The sequence below is a fragment of the Pelmatolapia mariae genome, linkage group LG17 (genome assembly GCF_036321145.2).
Source record: "Pelmatolapia mariae isolate MD_Pm_ZW linkage group LG17, Pm_UMD_F_2, whole genome shotgun sequence".
Taxonomy (NCBI): domain Eukaryota; kingdom Metazoa; phylum Chordata; class Actinopteri; order Cichliformes; family Cichlidae; genus Pelmatolapia; species Pelmatolapia mariae.
This window is the reverse complement of record NC_086242.1, coordinates 14013151-14026106: the sequence shown is the minus strand read 5'-3', so window position 1 is coordinate 14026106 and position 12956 is coordinate 14013151. Positions and strand designations below refer to the sequence as shown.

The 12956-nt window shown below is 39.7% G+C and overlaps 1 protein-coding gene across 5 annotated transcripts in view; it reads left to right on the top strand.

The window, feature by feature from the left end:
- The window catches only part of anks1b (ankyrin repeat and sterile alpha motif domain containing 1B), a 274591-nt gene that overhangs the window by 241904 nt on the left and 19731 nt on the right, over nt 1-12956 (top strand). For all 5 annotated transcript variants that reach the window (XM_063460710.1, XM_063460713.1, XM_063460709.1 and 2 more), the window contains 2 exons: nt 9565-9672; nt 11131-11334. In XM_063460710.1, the coding sequence (XP_063316780.1) occupies nt 9565-9672; nt 11131-11334 (312 nt within the window). The remainder of the gene's footprint in view (nt 1-9564; nt 9673-11130; nt 11335-12956) is intronic.

Below are 12956 nucleotides of genomic sequence, written 5' to 3'. Positions count from 1 at the left end.
GTTTAATGTAAAGCTTAAAGGGATGTTGCTGATGCATCAGTTCTTGTTTGCATACTCGATGACTTTATAATGGACAAAAAAGATCTAATTTACAAAAGTTTAGAGTCAACAACAAAGAAAAGCAACTGTTTTAAAAGTTTTCCCACCCGCCACAGAGAACCAGGACAGAGTACACAGCAGGGTCCCATCCAAAGCTGTCACTCAGCAGAGAGCCCACAGATGCACATATGGCTGCTACAAGCATCCTATTAACCTTATCTTGTGTGTGTAACATCTCTCCCCCCGCCCCAAAAAGTGCATGTACTGTACGTTTCACGCTTCACCGACTCTGACTACAAGCAGCTGTTAGAAACAATCACTACCTCAGCAAAGTACTGATGTCAGAAACCTGATAGAAGAATGGAAAATAAGTCTTACAAGCAGTTAAGAGGAAGCTATGTGATGCGTTCTGTTTGTGCGTTCACCTTTTTCTCAAAAAGTTATGATTGGATTTGCATGACAACTTTGCCAGAGATGGGGCTTGGCCCAGCTTAGATTTTGGAGTCAATCCAGATCTGGACACGTGAGTTTCTGTAAGGATTCTTTACCATTGAAGGATTGGGCAAAGTCTACCATTTTGGGTCCTAACTTCACAATAAATAAAAGTAAAATATCATATATCTTAAAAATTGACAGACATTGTCTTTGTGCTCTCAGAGAAATATACCTGTGCAGTCTTTGACTGCCAATTTCCATTGTAATATTTACAACCATATTAGCAAATACCTTAAACATGAGACCCAGATCTAATATTTTAAGTGCTGTTTCATTGTGTTTCTTTGTAATGTAATCTAGATCTATTCTCTGTGTGTGTGCAAAAAAATACAGAGGTTTATAAACTCTTTGAACCCCTCCCCTCCTAGACAATATTGTACACTCACAAATACACACAGTCATGTGCACAGCTTGGTGCCTTAGGAGAGCTTGTGCTTCTCTGCAGTGTGAAAATTGCTTCCATCTTGGGGCTTTGAAGTATTTATTAACCCAGAAAAATATCATCCACCATTTCCTCTCCCATCTTATTGGGAATTCAATTCATGAGCCTCCGTGTGTGGTAAAGAATGAGGGTGTGTGTGCGTGTACGAGTGTGCTTGCAGAAGCAAGATTTGAGAGATCTTGTTTCAGCCTTGATCCTGCAGCATTTGGCTCTGTTTGCACACACACACACACACACACACACACACACACACACACACACACACACACACACACACACACACACACACACACACACACACACAGAGTCTGTGCTTCCAGTCATAGTTACAGTTCTTATGCTATTAATGGAGATATAGCTGTCTCCATGTAGGCAGGCTTATTAAACAGCCCCCTCTCATTGGCTGTCTCTTCTGTCAGCACTGAAAACAACTGAAATGTCCTATTGGTCTTGGTTGGACATCAACTTCAACACATCACTCGTAACTGGTTGCTAGGCAACCAGTGGTCTCCAGTTTCCCTCCCCTGCTTCATCCCACCCACCCCCCCAAAAAAGTGGTACTATGTTTCCTTTTATTCATTTATTTGTTTGCTTATTTAGATTACATTAAGCCTGGGCATGATTGTTTTAAGCATGTGTGTTTTAATGGCCTGGAGCTCCAGGCAAATCAACACTAATCATCCCTGCAGAAAAGCTCCACCTCGAAACAACACATTAAGCGAGAGATGGAGCAAAGAGAGAACAAGGGAGAGGAAGGCAGCTGGCTGTGATTAAGTATTCAGGGTCAGAAAAAAATGTCAATGATTGGAGAGAAAATGAGGAAAGCATTGTTGCATAAACTCAGTGCTGTGCACATTATCTATGTTACATCAATGCTTTTCTATCACAACCTGTATTGATTGCTACAAGGAGGCGACAGGGTGGCTGGTATTGTTTTCAAGTGTATGTGTGTCTGAAAATTGTAATGATGCCATCATCAAAATGTGCTCTTGGAGCCACCTACTTAAGCATAATCTACACTTTGGCAGGTGTTTATATGACTCTTAACTTCAATTTATATTTCTTCCACAAACCATTATGCACACTTCGCAGCCAGGACTTTAGAAATGTTGGCAACTGCTCCGAGGCAAGAAATAATTAGGCACAAAGCCTTGTGTTGCCTTAAATACACATGCTGCGTATGTTCTGACAGACAGCTAAACACCTTTCTCTCATCCAGACTCCAAGCCATTATGGAAATCGCTAACAGGTTTGCCAAATATTAAGAAAAAGTTGGAAACAGCACTTAAAGAATAAACATAATGTGCAAAAATCTGTGATATACACCAACAACAATGATATGACCTCTGTGTTTTCGGTGTTAGCTGCAGTCCTGTGCTCATCCCCTAAGATGGCATTCAGACAGGCACGTGCCTTTTACTGATCAATATTACTGCTCACTTAGCCTGTAATGTATTCTGACCTCTGCAATTTAAGTAAGCTTTGGCCAGTGATTCTTTGATCTGTGCAGAGTCGATGCAGGATTCTCGAACCCCCGATCGTGCTATTAGGAGACAACCCCTGAGGCATGCACAAGTCTGTGGATATCACAAAGGTCACAACCTCTGTCTGCAGGGGTCAGGTGATCGGTCATATTGACATGAGTGAGCTCGGAGAAGGTAGATGCACACGATACGCGATAACAAACCAAGATGGACCAATCAAATGCAGTTGCCATGGCTAAACTGAAGGAGTTCAATTAACTCTTTTATTAGCCCGAGACACAGTACTTATCCTCTCTGACTTTGTGTTTTTCTCTGTCGTCTGAATAATGAGGGGATAGCGGCGTGAAAATGAGGACAAAGCCTGTAGGAAACAAGACACAAGAGCAGATGATGAGAGGTAATTTCGGGTCAAGGGACCATGGGCAGAAAGTGAAGGGAGCAGTGAGGATGAAGAGTTGGAGGGCAGTGAAAGGGATTGTTAGTCAAGTCAATGTAGATTAAAAAGGAGCAAAGAGACTGATAAAAGAAGTTTTACTCTCTTCCCTCTATGTCATTAAAACTATGTGCTAGCTTGAGCACAGACAGGGACTGGACTGTTGGTTCTCTCGCTGGGTTTCATGCTCCAGTGAGCCAACCAGCTTCCAACCTCCCCTCCAGTAAGAGTCACAGAAAAGCCTTTTTGTCTCCAGTGTCCCGAATGAGAGCAGTCGCTGTGAATGTCCACGATCACTGACGCTTTCTACTTATTGTCACTGGTTTCTTTTCAAAATATGTCATTTTGTCACAGTTTGTGCTTAAAAGAGGTCACTGGGGTTTTTTTCTTTTTACCTAAAAGATTTTAAGGGCAGCTTTCACACCTGAAAGTGTAAACTGTGCTTCAGATCTTGTTACACTGCATCTTTCACAAATGAGTGCACTAAAAAACTTTATATGACATGCCTGTCATCACCTGCATGAGCTGTGGGTGATACAGCTATTAACAGCGGCTGGTGTGTAGACAGGTGTGCATCTCACACGCTGTCACTCCAGCCTGTATCTTTCTGTCATCATTTCAAACAGGAGGGGGAAAACTGAATGATCACTGTCAAGGTTGTCATAAAAAAAGAAGTGTTCTTCACATTGGTCAACACACTGGTATTTCTAATGGCATTGCACACCTTTGTGTACGGCTGCCTATATTTCTCTCATCCTCCCAAACAACACGACGTCCTTCCAGCACTGGAAAATAATAAAAACACAGTCTTCTCTTCCCACATCACACTTCGTTCAGTTCTGATGACAGAGAGAAAGATGGAATGGTTTCTAGAAATAGTCAGACTTAAAATTAACATTGTTATTTGTAAATGTAATTGTTGGACTAAAGCTGGAGCTGGCAAGATGTAGCAGGGAACAGAGGCCACAGAGCAGAGATGGCTGTGAGAAAGTGTGGCTCTGTTAACCGTATGTGTGTCATCTAATCCGTTAATCAAGCCCGTTCAATCTGGGCTAACGGGACTGCTAACAGGATTAGTGCATTGATCGGCACACAGAGACGCACACACAGAAAACACAATCATAGCAGCAAAGTTCTGAAATCAGGACCCTTTGTTAATATCTGACATCACTTTCAAGCACCGTCTCACTTCAAGCGAAAGTGCTATGACTTGTGTTACAAACCCTTCTGGTTCGTAGTTTTGAGCTTTTCTGGTCTGCCAGGAGTGCAAAATTTGAATTATTACTAAGATTAAAAACACACTGAAGTGAATTGTGAGTATCTCCAAAGCAGGTTTATGGGGTGTTTCAAGGTTTTCTCTGTTGGCTGCACATTCTAGTTTTTCTTCCTGTGGAAGAACTATACAAAAAACTAAAAAAATCCACTTCTCTTCAAAGAGATTGTTAAACGTTACATTTTCCCGCAGACTGCAGTACGTTGCAGGATCTTTGCTCTCTTAAACAGCTGAAAATAAAGTGTTCTACAGCTAGAAAGTGATATAAATACTTGACTGAAAATGAGTTTTACCTGACATGTTTTACCTTATAAAACAAGAGTAGGTGCGCCAGATTCATAGAAGAAAACAAATGTCAGGACTTGACATCATTTCCATCATTTTTATAATTTCCCCAGAAAACAACCCATCGAGCCTTTCTCTCTCTTTTTCATTTGTCTTCATAATTTTCCTCACTGCTTTGACCTTTTGCTCATACCGAGGCTGCTGGCTTGTTGCTAGCTCTGGATGGCACTTTCCGCTTTAGCCGCTTTTCCTTTGTTAGCTTCTTTAACTTGTCCATGTTTAAGTGTCTCATTGGTTTTGTTGTTGCATTTTTGCACTTTCTATCACAGTTTTACTTTAGTGAACTTTTTGTATTTTTTCACTTTAATTGTAACAGCTTAGTCTATCGCTGCTAGTGAGTGCACGACTACCTGCCTATGCTGTTGTTGCGCGTGCATTAAACACACCAGCTCACAATGTCTTAACATGTGAGTCTGACCCAGCCAGTCACAAGTCCAGTAAATAAGTCTATTTCTAGTTAGCATCTACCACAGCTCAATCAAGAAATGACAACTGACAATAAAGTCTTGGATGAATCAATTTTTTTTAGTACTACTATTTATCAATAAGAACCAGTATTCTTAAAATTACACCAGATGATGGAGTGAGAAAATGATTGAGAGGTGGACTAAGATAGTGTTAGGTTGGGTCTTTTCAGGATATCTGCTGACAGTGATAAAATAGAGAATAATGCCAGATTTATTCTACTGTCAGCATCAATCAAATGTTTGCTGCACCTGCGGTGACAGAAATGCTGTCTATATCTGTTGAGCATTTTTTTCCCATTTTTTTCCCACCTGTCAGTGTGCTGCTGGAACAGAATGTACAAGCATTGGCTTATCAAGATTATATCATCTGAGCTGTTGATTTGAATAGAATTGTGCTTAAATGAATGCTTAATCTGGCGCGATAGCACAAGACACAAGTGGAAGAAGAGGGTATATGCTGCGGTAGCTCAGCACTTTTCCTGACAGTATATATACACCTGCTCTGAATATAATTTCAATGCAAATGGGCTGGTGTTGCAGTCAACCATCAGGAAGGGAGTGCGTGTGTGTTTTAACAATAATGGCTGGGTTTCGTTTAAATTCACATCCATTGAGGGATAACAATATAATCTTCTTCCCCAGCAGCTCTGAAACAGCTGTTTGGGCTCTTTGTGTGTGTGTGAGTACACATCCTCATCCACGTGTGTGTGTATTTTATTTATTTATTTCATGGATGAGCGTGAGTGGGCGACTGCTGCTGCAGCTCCGTGTTGCTATGGTGACAGCTGAACTTCAGGCCGAGGTTGAAGCTTCTACTGTATTTGAAGTAGATGCTGTTGCATAAGGTAAAGTATAACACAGATTCGCACCATGCAAGGCAATTACTGCGCTCTTTCTGGAGTGTGCATGTTTGACAAAAGAGCAATGTGAGGACTGTGCCACGCTGTTGCCCCTCAGGAGATCGGCAGGAGGCTGAATATTTCATAACTTTTTCCGTATAGCAGGAAAACTCACATACATGTCACATTTTACACTGCAGAGTCATCATTTTTACGTAATGACTATTTACTGTTACGTAAGTCAGTTATAAGAAGCAAAAATGAATACCAATGCAGAATAATGACGCCATACTATTGAATGTGCAATGCAACAGTTGGTCAGTTAGCCAAGAGTCCAAAATAAGGGTATCAAACTGTATGGGCTGACATCAGCAAATAAGTTGGCATTTACCAGCATAAAGGGCTGATATTTCTGTGTTTGGTTCTGGGTTAAGTATTCAGAAACAGTGTGAAGAACTGCAAGACTAAAAATCCAGTCAGTTATTTTATAATAATTAGCTGATAAACAGGACGATAAACTCAAAGAAGATAAGAAAGAAACACCCTTCAGCCGTGTTATAAGTACTGATGTTGCATAGCTTGTCCTCCAGAGGGCACTCTACAGCTTCCCTGTTAGAAAAGCACCTTTTTGGAAGGAACAAAGAATCTCTGCCAATATGTCGAAACAACAAATGAATGAATAATAATTTTTAAGCCACCAACAATGCTCTTAAAAATTCAACATCAGCAGGACTTTAATACTGATGATTTCTTTGTTTGCACAAATAAATGAAAACAAGCAAAACAGACTTTAAATTTAGATTTTTTTCCCCGTTATTTTTAACATTAGTATCTAGCCAGAATTTCTCTATCATCATCTCTAATGTAAAAAAAAGAAAAAAAGCCAAAAGTTAAAAGGCTGAGAATACAACACATTTGCACTTACGTTCATTATTATTATTATTATTATTTGAGTCCCACATTATTTTTAATTGTAATATTACTGACACTTTAAAGGAAGGACAAACATCACTTGATTTTTACCGCACTAAATTCACTAAGTCAATGCTTAAAGACAGACAGAGATTAAAGTATCACTACAAAATATCAGCTTGTGTTTTCTAAAAAGCTGGTGAAGAGTGACTGAAACTGGTGGAGGGACCGTGTAGTGGATATAATATCCCAATTTATTCCACTAACAGCTAGTCCCAGCTCTGCTCTTGATTGCCCTTTGATCGGTCTAAAATGAACAATTAAAACATGTTTGCATGCAGTGAAGACCAGTGGAGATTAACACATTGCTGGCCACGGTGTATTCTTTGTACTGTTCAACAGTGTGTTCTTTATTTTATGAAATGAAATAAAAGTTATAAGACCTACTTACCACTTCTGAACTTGCTTGATAAATTATACAAGAGTTGTTTGCATATCTGCTCCATTTACTATGCAAGGAATATGATTTATTTATTTATGCTCTCTTTGATTGTTTAGGTTTGCGCTCACGTAGGTAGAATCGTACCGTATGCATCCTACGCGCCTGTTTGGTTGTTTCTTTGTATTTTTATGCTTCTTCCGCAGATGTGCAGCAGTAATTGGTGAGGGAGATTTTATGTTGTGCTGACTCAAACAGAGGCAGGTCATTAGACTGACAGCAAGACCGTGCCATGAGGCTAATTACCACCCTTTGCCCTGAAGACACATTCAAATTCTCTCATGTTCAAAAATACGTTTACTCAAAGTTCTCCAGAGGCAGCTCTATAAAAACCTGCAGAAGTTTGTTGTATACTGAAGTTTGGTACCAGAAGGTGCAAAGAGAACATCCCTGCAGAAGGCTGCCATGTTCCAGGCCGCCTCTTTAGAAAACCCAGTAACTGGCACAGTCAGTGGACGCCTGGTGACCAGAGAAAGAATGAACGCTTTCATTAGAGTCCAAGTGCATGTTTTTTTTTCTTTTTTTTCTCTGTGACTGTGTAATGAGAACCTGGGGAAAAAAAAGGAAAAAACCCAATAGACAGTTACAAACTTGCCACAATCTCATTGTGGAATTTGCAATTACTTGCTGTCAGAGCAAAATCTCAGAGTACACTCTCAGCTGTCACTAACAACACTTTGTTAAGCAGTAGTACTAGTTTAGAACAGGCATTTAGGGACTTGCAGTTATTTGCTTTTGTGATTAGAAGGGAAGATTAATGAATTGCTGTTGAGGTGCAGGTAGGCAATGGTTAGCTTAGCTTAAAGACTTGCTAAAATATCTTTACAATTCATAAAGCGAATCTTTGAGACAAATCTAGTCACCGAAATGATGAGCTAGCCTCCTTTCAAAGCTCTCTAAAAGAATAGGTTGACATTTTGTTCAATACTCTTTTGCTAGCTGTCAGACAAGAGGACTGATGTAACTTAAATACAAAGCTATAGCTAGCCTATCTGCCATTAGAATTACAAAGAAACGGCTAATTCTTTTTGATGTTATATAAACAGTGTTATTTACATAAGAGCACAGGATGGATCTGTAAATGATGTACAAAAGGTGTGCCTATAGCTTCAAGGTCCTTTCAGGGTCAAGGGCTAATGAAGATGTACGAGACTCACCTTTTGCTGTTGTCTTTCTTTTATATATATATAATTTTAAGAAGAATCATACAAGTTAAAATTTCAAAAACAGTTTTTTGTTTTCATCTACCATTAATGTAATCTCTAAAAAAGACCAAATTTGAAGATTTCTGTTTTATGCTTTTTTTGTTTGTTGTCCATTTGTCGTCCGATTAACAGACCGATCGTGTGTGAGCAGTTTTCGGTTGCAAGAGATATGCTGTTGTCAAAATGCTTTGAATAACCATCAGCTACGATCTAATGAGGATTTGGGTTTTTATTAGCCTTTTAAAATAAACCTGCTTCTGTAAACAAAGCCGGGTAGATGAAAATGGAAACTGTGGTCCAGATGTGGCTACTCTTAAGGTCATATTCTCAGATTGATCAGATCATTCATGTCCAATGTGACCAACGTTACAAAAGAGCAATAATTAATTGATCAAATGTATTTTTTTATACCCTTGTCTATCTCAATGTTTCTCTTAGGTGTAAGTCTCATACATACCTGATGTTCTTTATATATAAGGTACAGTTGTGCTGTTATTCAGGTAAAGGCACAACTACCAGTTTGAATGGAGCCATCCAAGCCATGTTGGTTATGTAATAACAACAATGACATGCATGTTCTCAGGGGCATTTTATATCATTATGCACTCATTAGCGCACCCCTGAGTGCTCTGCTAGTGCTCTCCAATGTTTGTGTCTCCGAAACCCTTTTCTGAAAACTAGTATTATTCTCCATTTTAGGCTAATGATGATGATCTCTTACCTTTTTGCATTTTTTTAAACACTCACATAATCTTGTTATCATCCCGACTAAAAGCCTTTGAACTCTTTTACTGTCGCTAAAATTTGTTTTAAATTATGCAAATGAAAGTGAGAGTCATCGTTTTTTGCCAGCAGAGTCGTTTGTGGGGGATGCACTTATTGTGTTTTAGTACATTATAAAACTTGGTGTGGAGAAGAACTATAGTAGAAATCCCTGAGCTGTTGATGTCTGTCCCCAACGCAGATGTTTTGGACAGATGTTTGAGACTTGCACGCTTTTTTTTTTTCTCTTTTTTGCTTAAAAGAAATGACTTAAATGATTTTCTGTGCGTCAAATAACTATTTCAGGTCTACTACGATGAATGACCTTTGTGCACAATGCATGAAAACGAATATCTTTGTGTTTATCAGGTACTGAAGATCAACCTTATCGGCCACAGAAAACGGATTCTGGCCTCATTGGGGGACCGGCTACACGAAGACACCCCACAGAAACCTCCACGGGCCATCTCCTTACGGGTGAGTGAGTCTCTGCGAGCTGACAGTATGCAGTTTTACCCATGACAGTATTGAGCAATATCTTAACCAATTAGGATTCAAATGATCATGACTCTATGAGACAGTAGTTCCCTTCCCAGATGGCTCTCTATTTCTCTGAGGGAAATTCAGCCTCCCCACTGCTGCAGTTACCACCCAAATGATTACCCAAATCTCTCAGAGAGGCGCAAAATGGCTGTCCCACCGCCGTTTCCTCCCTGCTGATTTGTCCTGGATGCTACTCACAACGAATTGGCTTTCCCTCTCCCATCACAGCCACACTCCTGTATCTCGGTTTTGTCAAGCCCAGAGAAAGCCTGAAAATCTGGAGGCAGTGCTGAAACAGCCCGCTGTTCCGAAACACGTCTTCCTGTAAACCGCTGAGTCATGAAATAGGTTGAAAAATATTACAACAATAATCCTTGTTAGTTTCCAGGGGGAAAGGAATTTGTTTGGCTCCTTTAATAAAGTTTTAAATGCCTAACCAGGCACAAGGGCTGTTAGCTTCAGCTAGGTGCAGCGTATATGGTATGTGGTATTGCTTGAATGTGTCTTAACAATTTTAAACGTTTTAAAGTCCACATTTCAAGACATATAAAACAGAAAAAAGTTCCAAACTAGAGCAAGCAAATAGTCTAGTCTGAAATGAGACTTTCAGACTTTTAATATCAGTCCTAATTTCACAAAATTCCCTAAAGGAGTTACAAAGATATGTAATTAAAGCAAAGCGTGATGATACTGAATGGCTTAGTGCAGGGAAAAATTATGTATTCAAGCCCTTTTTCTTCCAGTGTGTGAGCAGAGGGCTGTGTTTACTCAGTAATCCTGCACAAACAGGAGCAGACAGTTTTGTGTGATGGACAAAATGGGTGAAGGAACACAGCAAAGCTTTAGACAGCAACTGAGATGCAATGCATGAGCTTGCATAGGCAAGAAAATATTACCAAGCTTCTTCAAGAGTCTTCTCGTACGATATCAGCTGAAAGTGAACAGCCTCTCAGGAGAAATAACTGACCTTTTACTTTGTAAGACCCTTGTGCCAATGGAAGTTTTAATTCTTTTGGGGATTTGAGTTTCTACTCAAGTTTGAAAACCTCTTAAATGAACATCATTTTCCACTTTAAGGATTTAGCAGGTGCTTTCGCTTAAAGTGACTTACACTGAGCAGTCAAGGGTTCACTGTTGTGATTAAGGGCACTGATGGATCTACTGAGACCTCCTGGTAACAGGACACTGCTGTTCGTCCTCAAGTTTGCAAAGTGCTTTTGGGTAGTCAGCAGAAAAGCATCACTGTAGCTGAAAAATGTAATGTGACACATTGCACTGCATTGCCCTACTTTTACACTTGCAGCGGTGACATAGCACATTATAATATGATATACAAAACCTGACTTGCTTCCTTTAACCCCTCTCAATCTGCCCACACCTGTTTTGCACCAGGAGCCCGGAGGAAACCACACTCCTCCCCAGCTCAGCCCGTCGGTAGGCCAGGCAGCGTACACAGCAGGGGTCCCAGGTGGATCTCTGGACGTGCAGCACCTCATGATGCAGGCGGACGCCCGGCGCAGGCAGCGCAGCAATGACAACTACTTTGAGGACGTGCCGCGATCCAAGCTGGAGCGACAGATGGCTCAAGTCAGCATGGTGAGGAAGGGAGGAGAGGATGGAGGGATGAATGAAGATGGGAACTGGGAGAGAGGGATGGACTCCAGGAGTGTATTATGAATGATCATAATCATAGATGCAGACCTGGCTCCTTGAATACATAAGTATTCTGATAGTTGCATTAAGAGCTGAAATATAACACTGAATCAAATCGAATACATCTCATCAAAACCTTTCAAGGTTTATTGTGTGGCTCACTGTTGGACAGTGATGAGTTAAGAAAACAGAATAAGAAATAGTAGAAAAGCTCATTTTCATACCAAAATGCGTTTCTTTATGTAAAGTAATATAAATGCAAATCTGATTTCAGGTCTACATGTAAGCTGTAATATATTATTTTTAGCAATTAGAAACAAATGAGCTTCATGGCAGGCATTTTATAATCAGGACAGCAGAATATATCTTAATTACAGATGAAATATTAGTAATCAAATGACAATCTTTAAAATGTGACATGGGAGATAAAAATATTGTCTGCTTAGTTATTTTAACATAAGTCATCATTAATAATCTACAGCAGTGTTTGCTGCATAGACACGTCACTAAAAATACCAAACATATATATATATGTTTATACATACATATTTATATATATATATATATATATATATATATGTGTGTGTGTATGTTTATACATGTGTATATATATATACATTTATATTTATACGTGTGTGTGTGTGTGTGTGTGTGTATATATATATACATATATGTATGTATGTTTATACATGTATGTATATATATACATATATATGTTTATACATGTATAAACACAAAAGGTGTTTAAAAAAAAACTTCTTTATTTAATCATTTATTACTTCAAAGTTCAAAATAAATAAGACTTAACAAGTAAGCGTCTCGTCCATTCAGCCACTTGTAATCTCATGTGAAATGCTAAATTAGAACATTATGCCTTTCAATCAGTAGCAGCACAGTGATTCAGACACATGCCGGCTTACATCGGAGGCAGCAGCAGCTGTGTTTTGGTTCAGTATGATTGGGGTCTTTTGGTGTCTCCGTGTGAATCAGAGAGCCCATCAGTGCAGACTAGCACACGGTATGCTTGCCCTGATAAATCTCTTTAAGTGTGTGCGCGTCACAGTGTATCCCCCCCTTTTCCAAAAACAAATCTCTGTTGAATCATCTCTGCAAGAATAGAAGGACAACTGTTAGAGGAAGGAGGAAACATCCTTATTCTGTGTCATTACCCTTGTTCTCTGGCTGTCACAATGTTTCCATGATTGGTTGCCGCAAACGTTTCTCACGCCAGCTCTTCCCTCACCGTCTGTTTTCGCTCTCCTTGTTTCCTCCCCAGAGAACAATTACTGCAGCTCACTTCTTTCTAGACACATTTGGCCATTAAAGTGGTAAAACTACAAACTTTTACCGACTAAATATTTTGAATCATCTCTCTCAGAAGGGAAAAACTGTTTAATGTGGTTAAACCGGTGGCGTATAGCATAGAATTGACTCTCGCGGACTCTCTCGAAAGAGAGCTGTTTATTCAACAGTTTTTGCATTGGAATAGAAGATCTCACCTCTGCGGTCCATCAGCCTTCCGCCAAACAAAAACAGTCAGATGTGAACAGACACATAAAAATGCA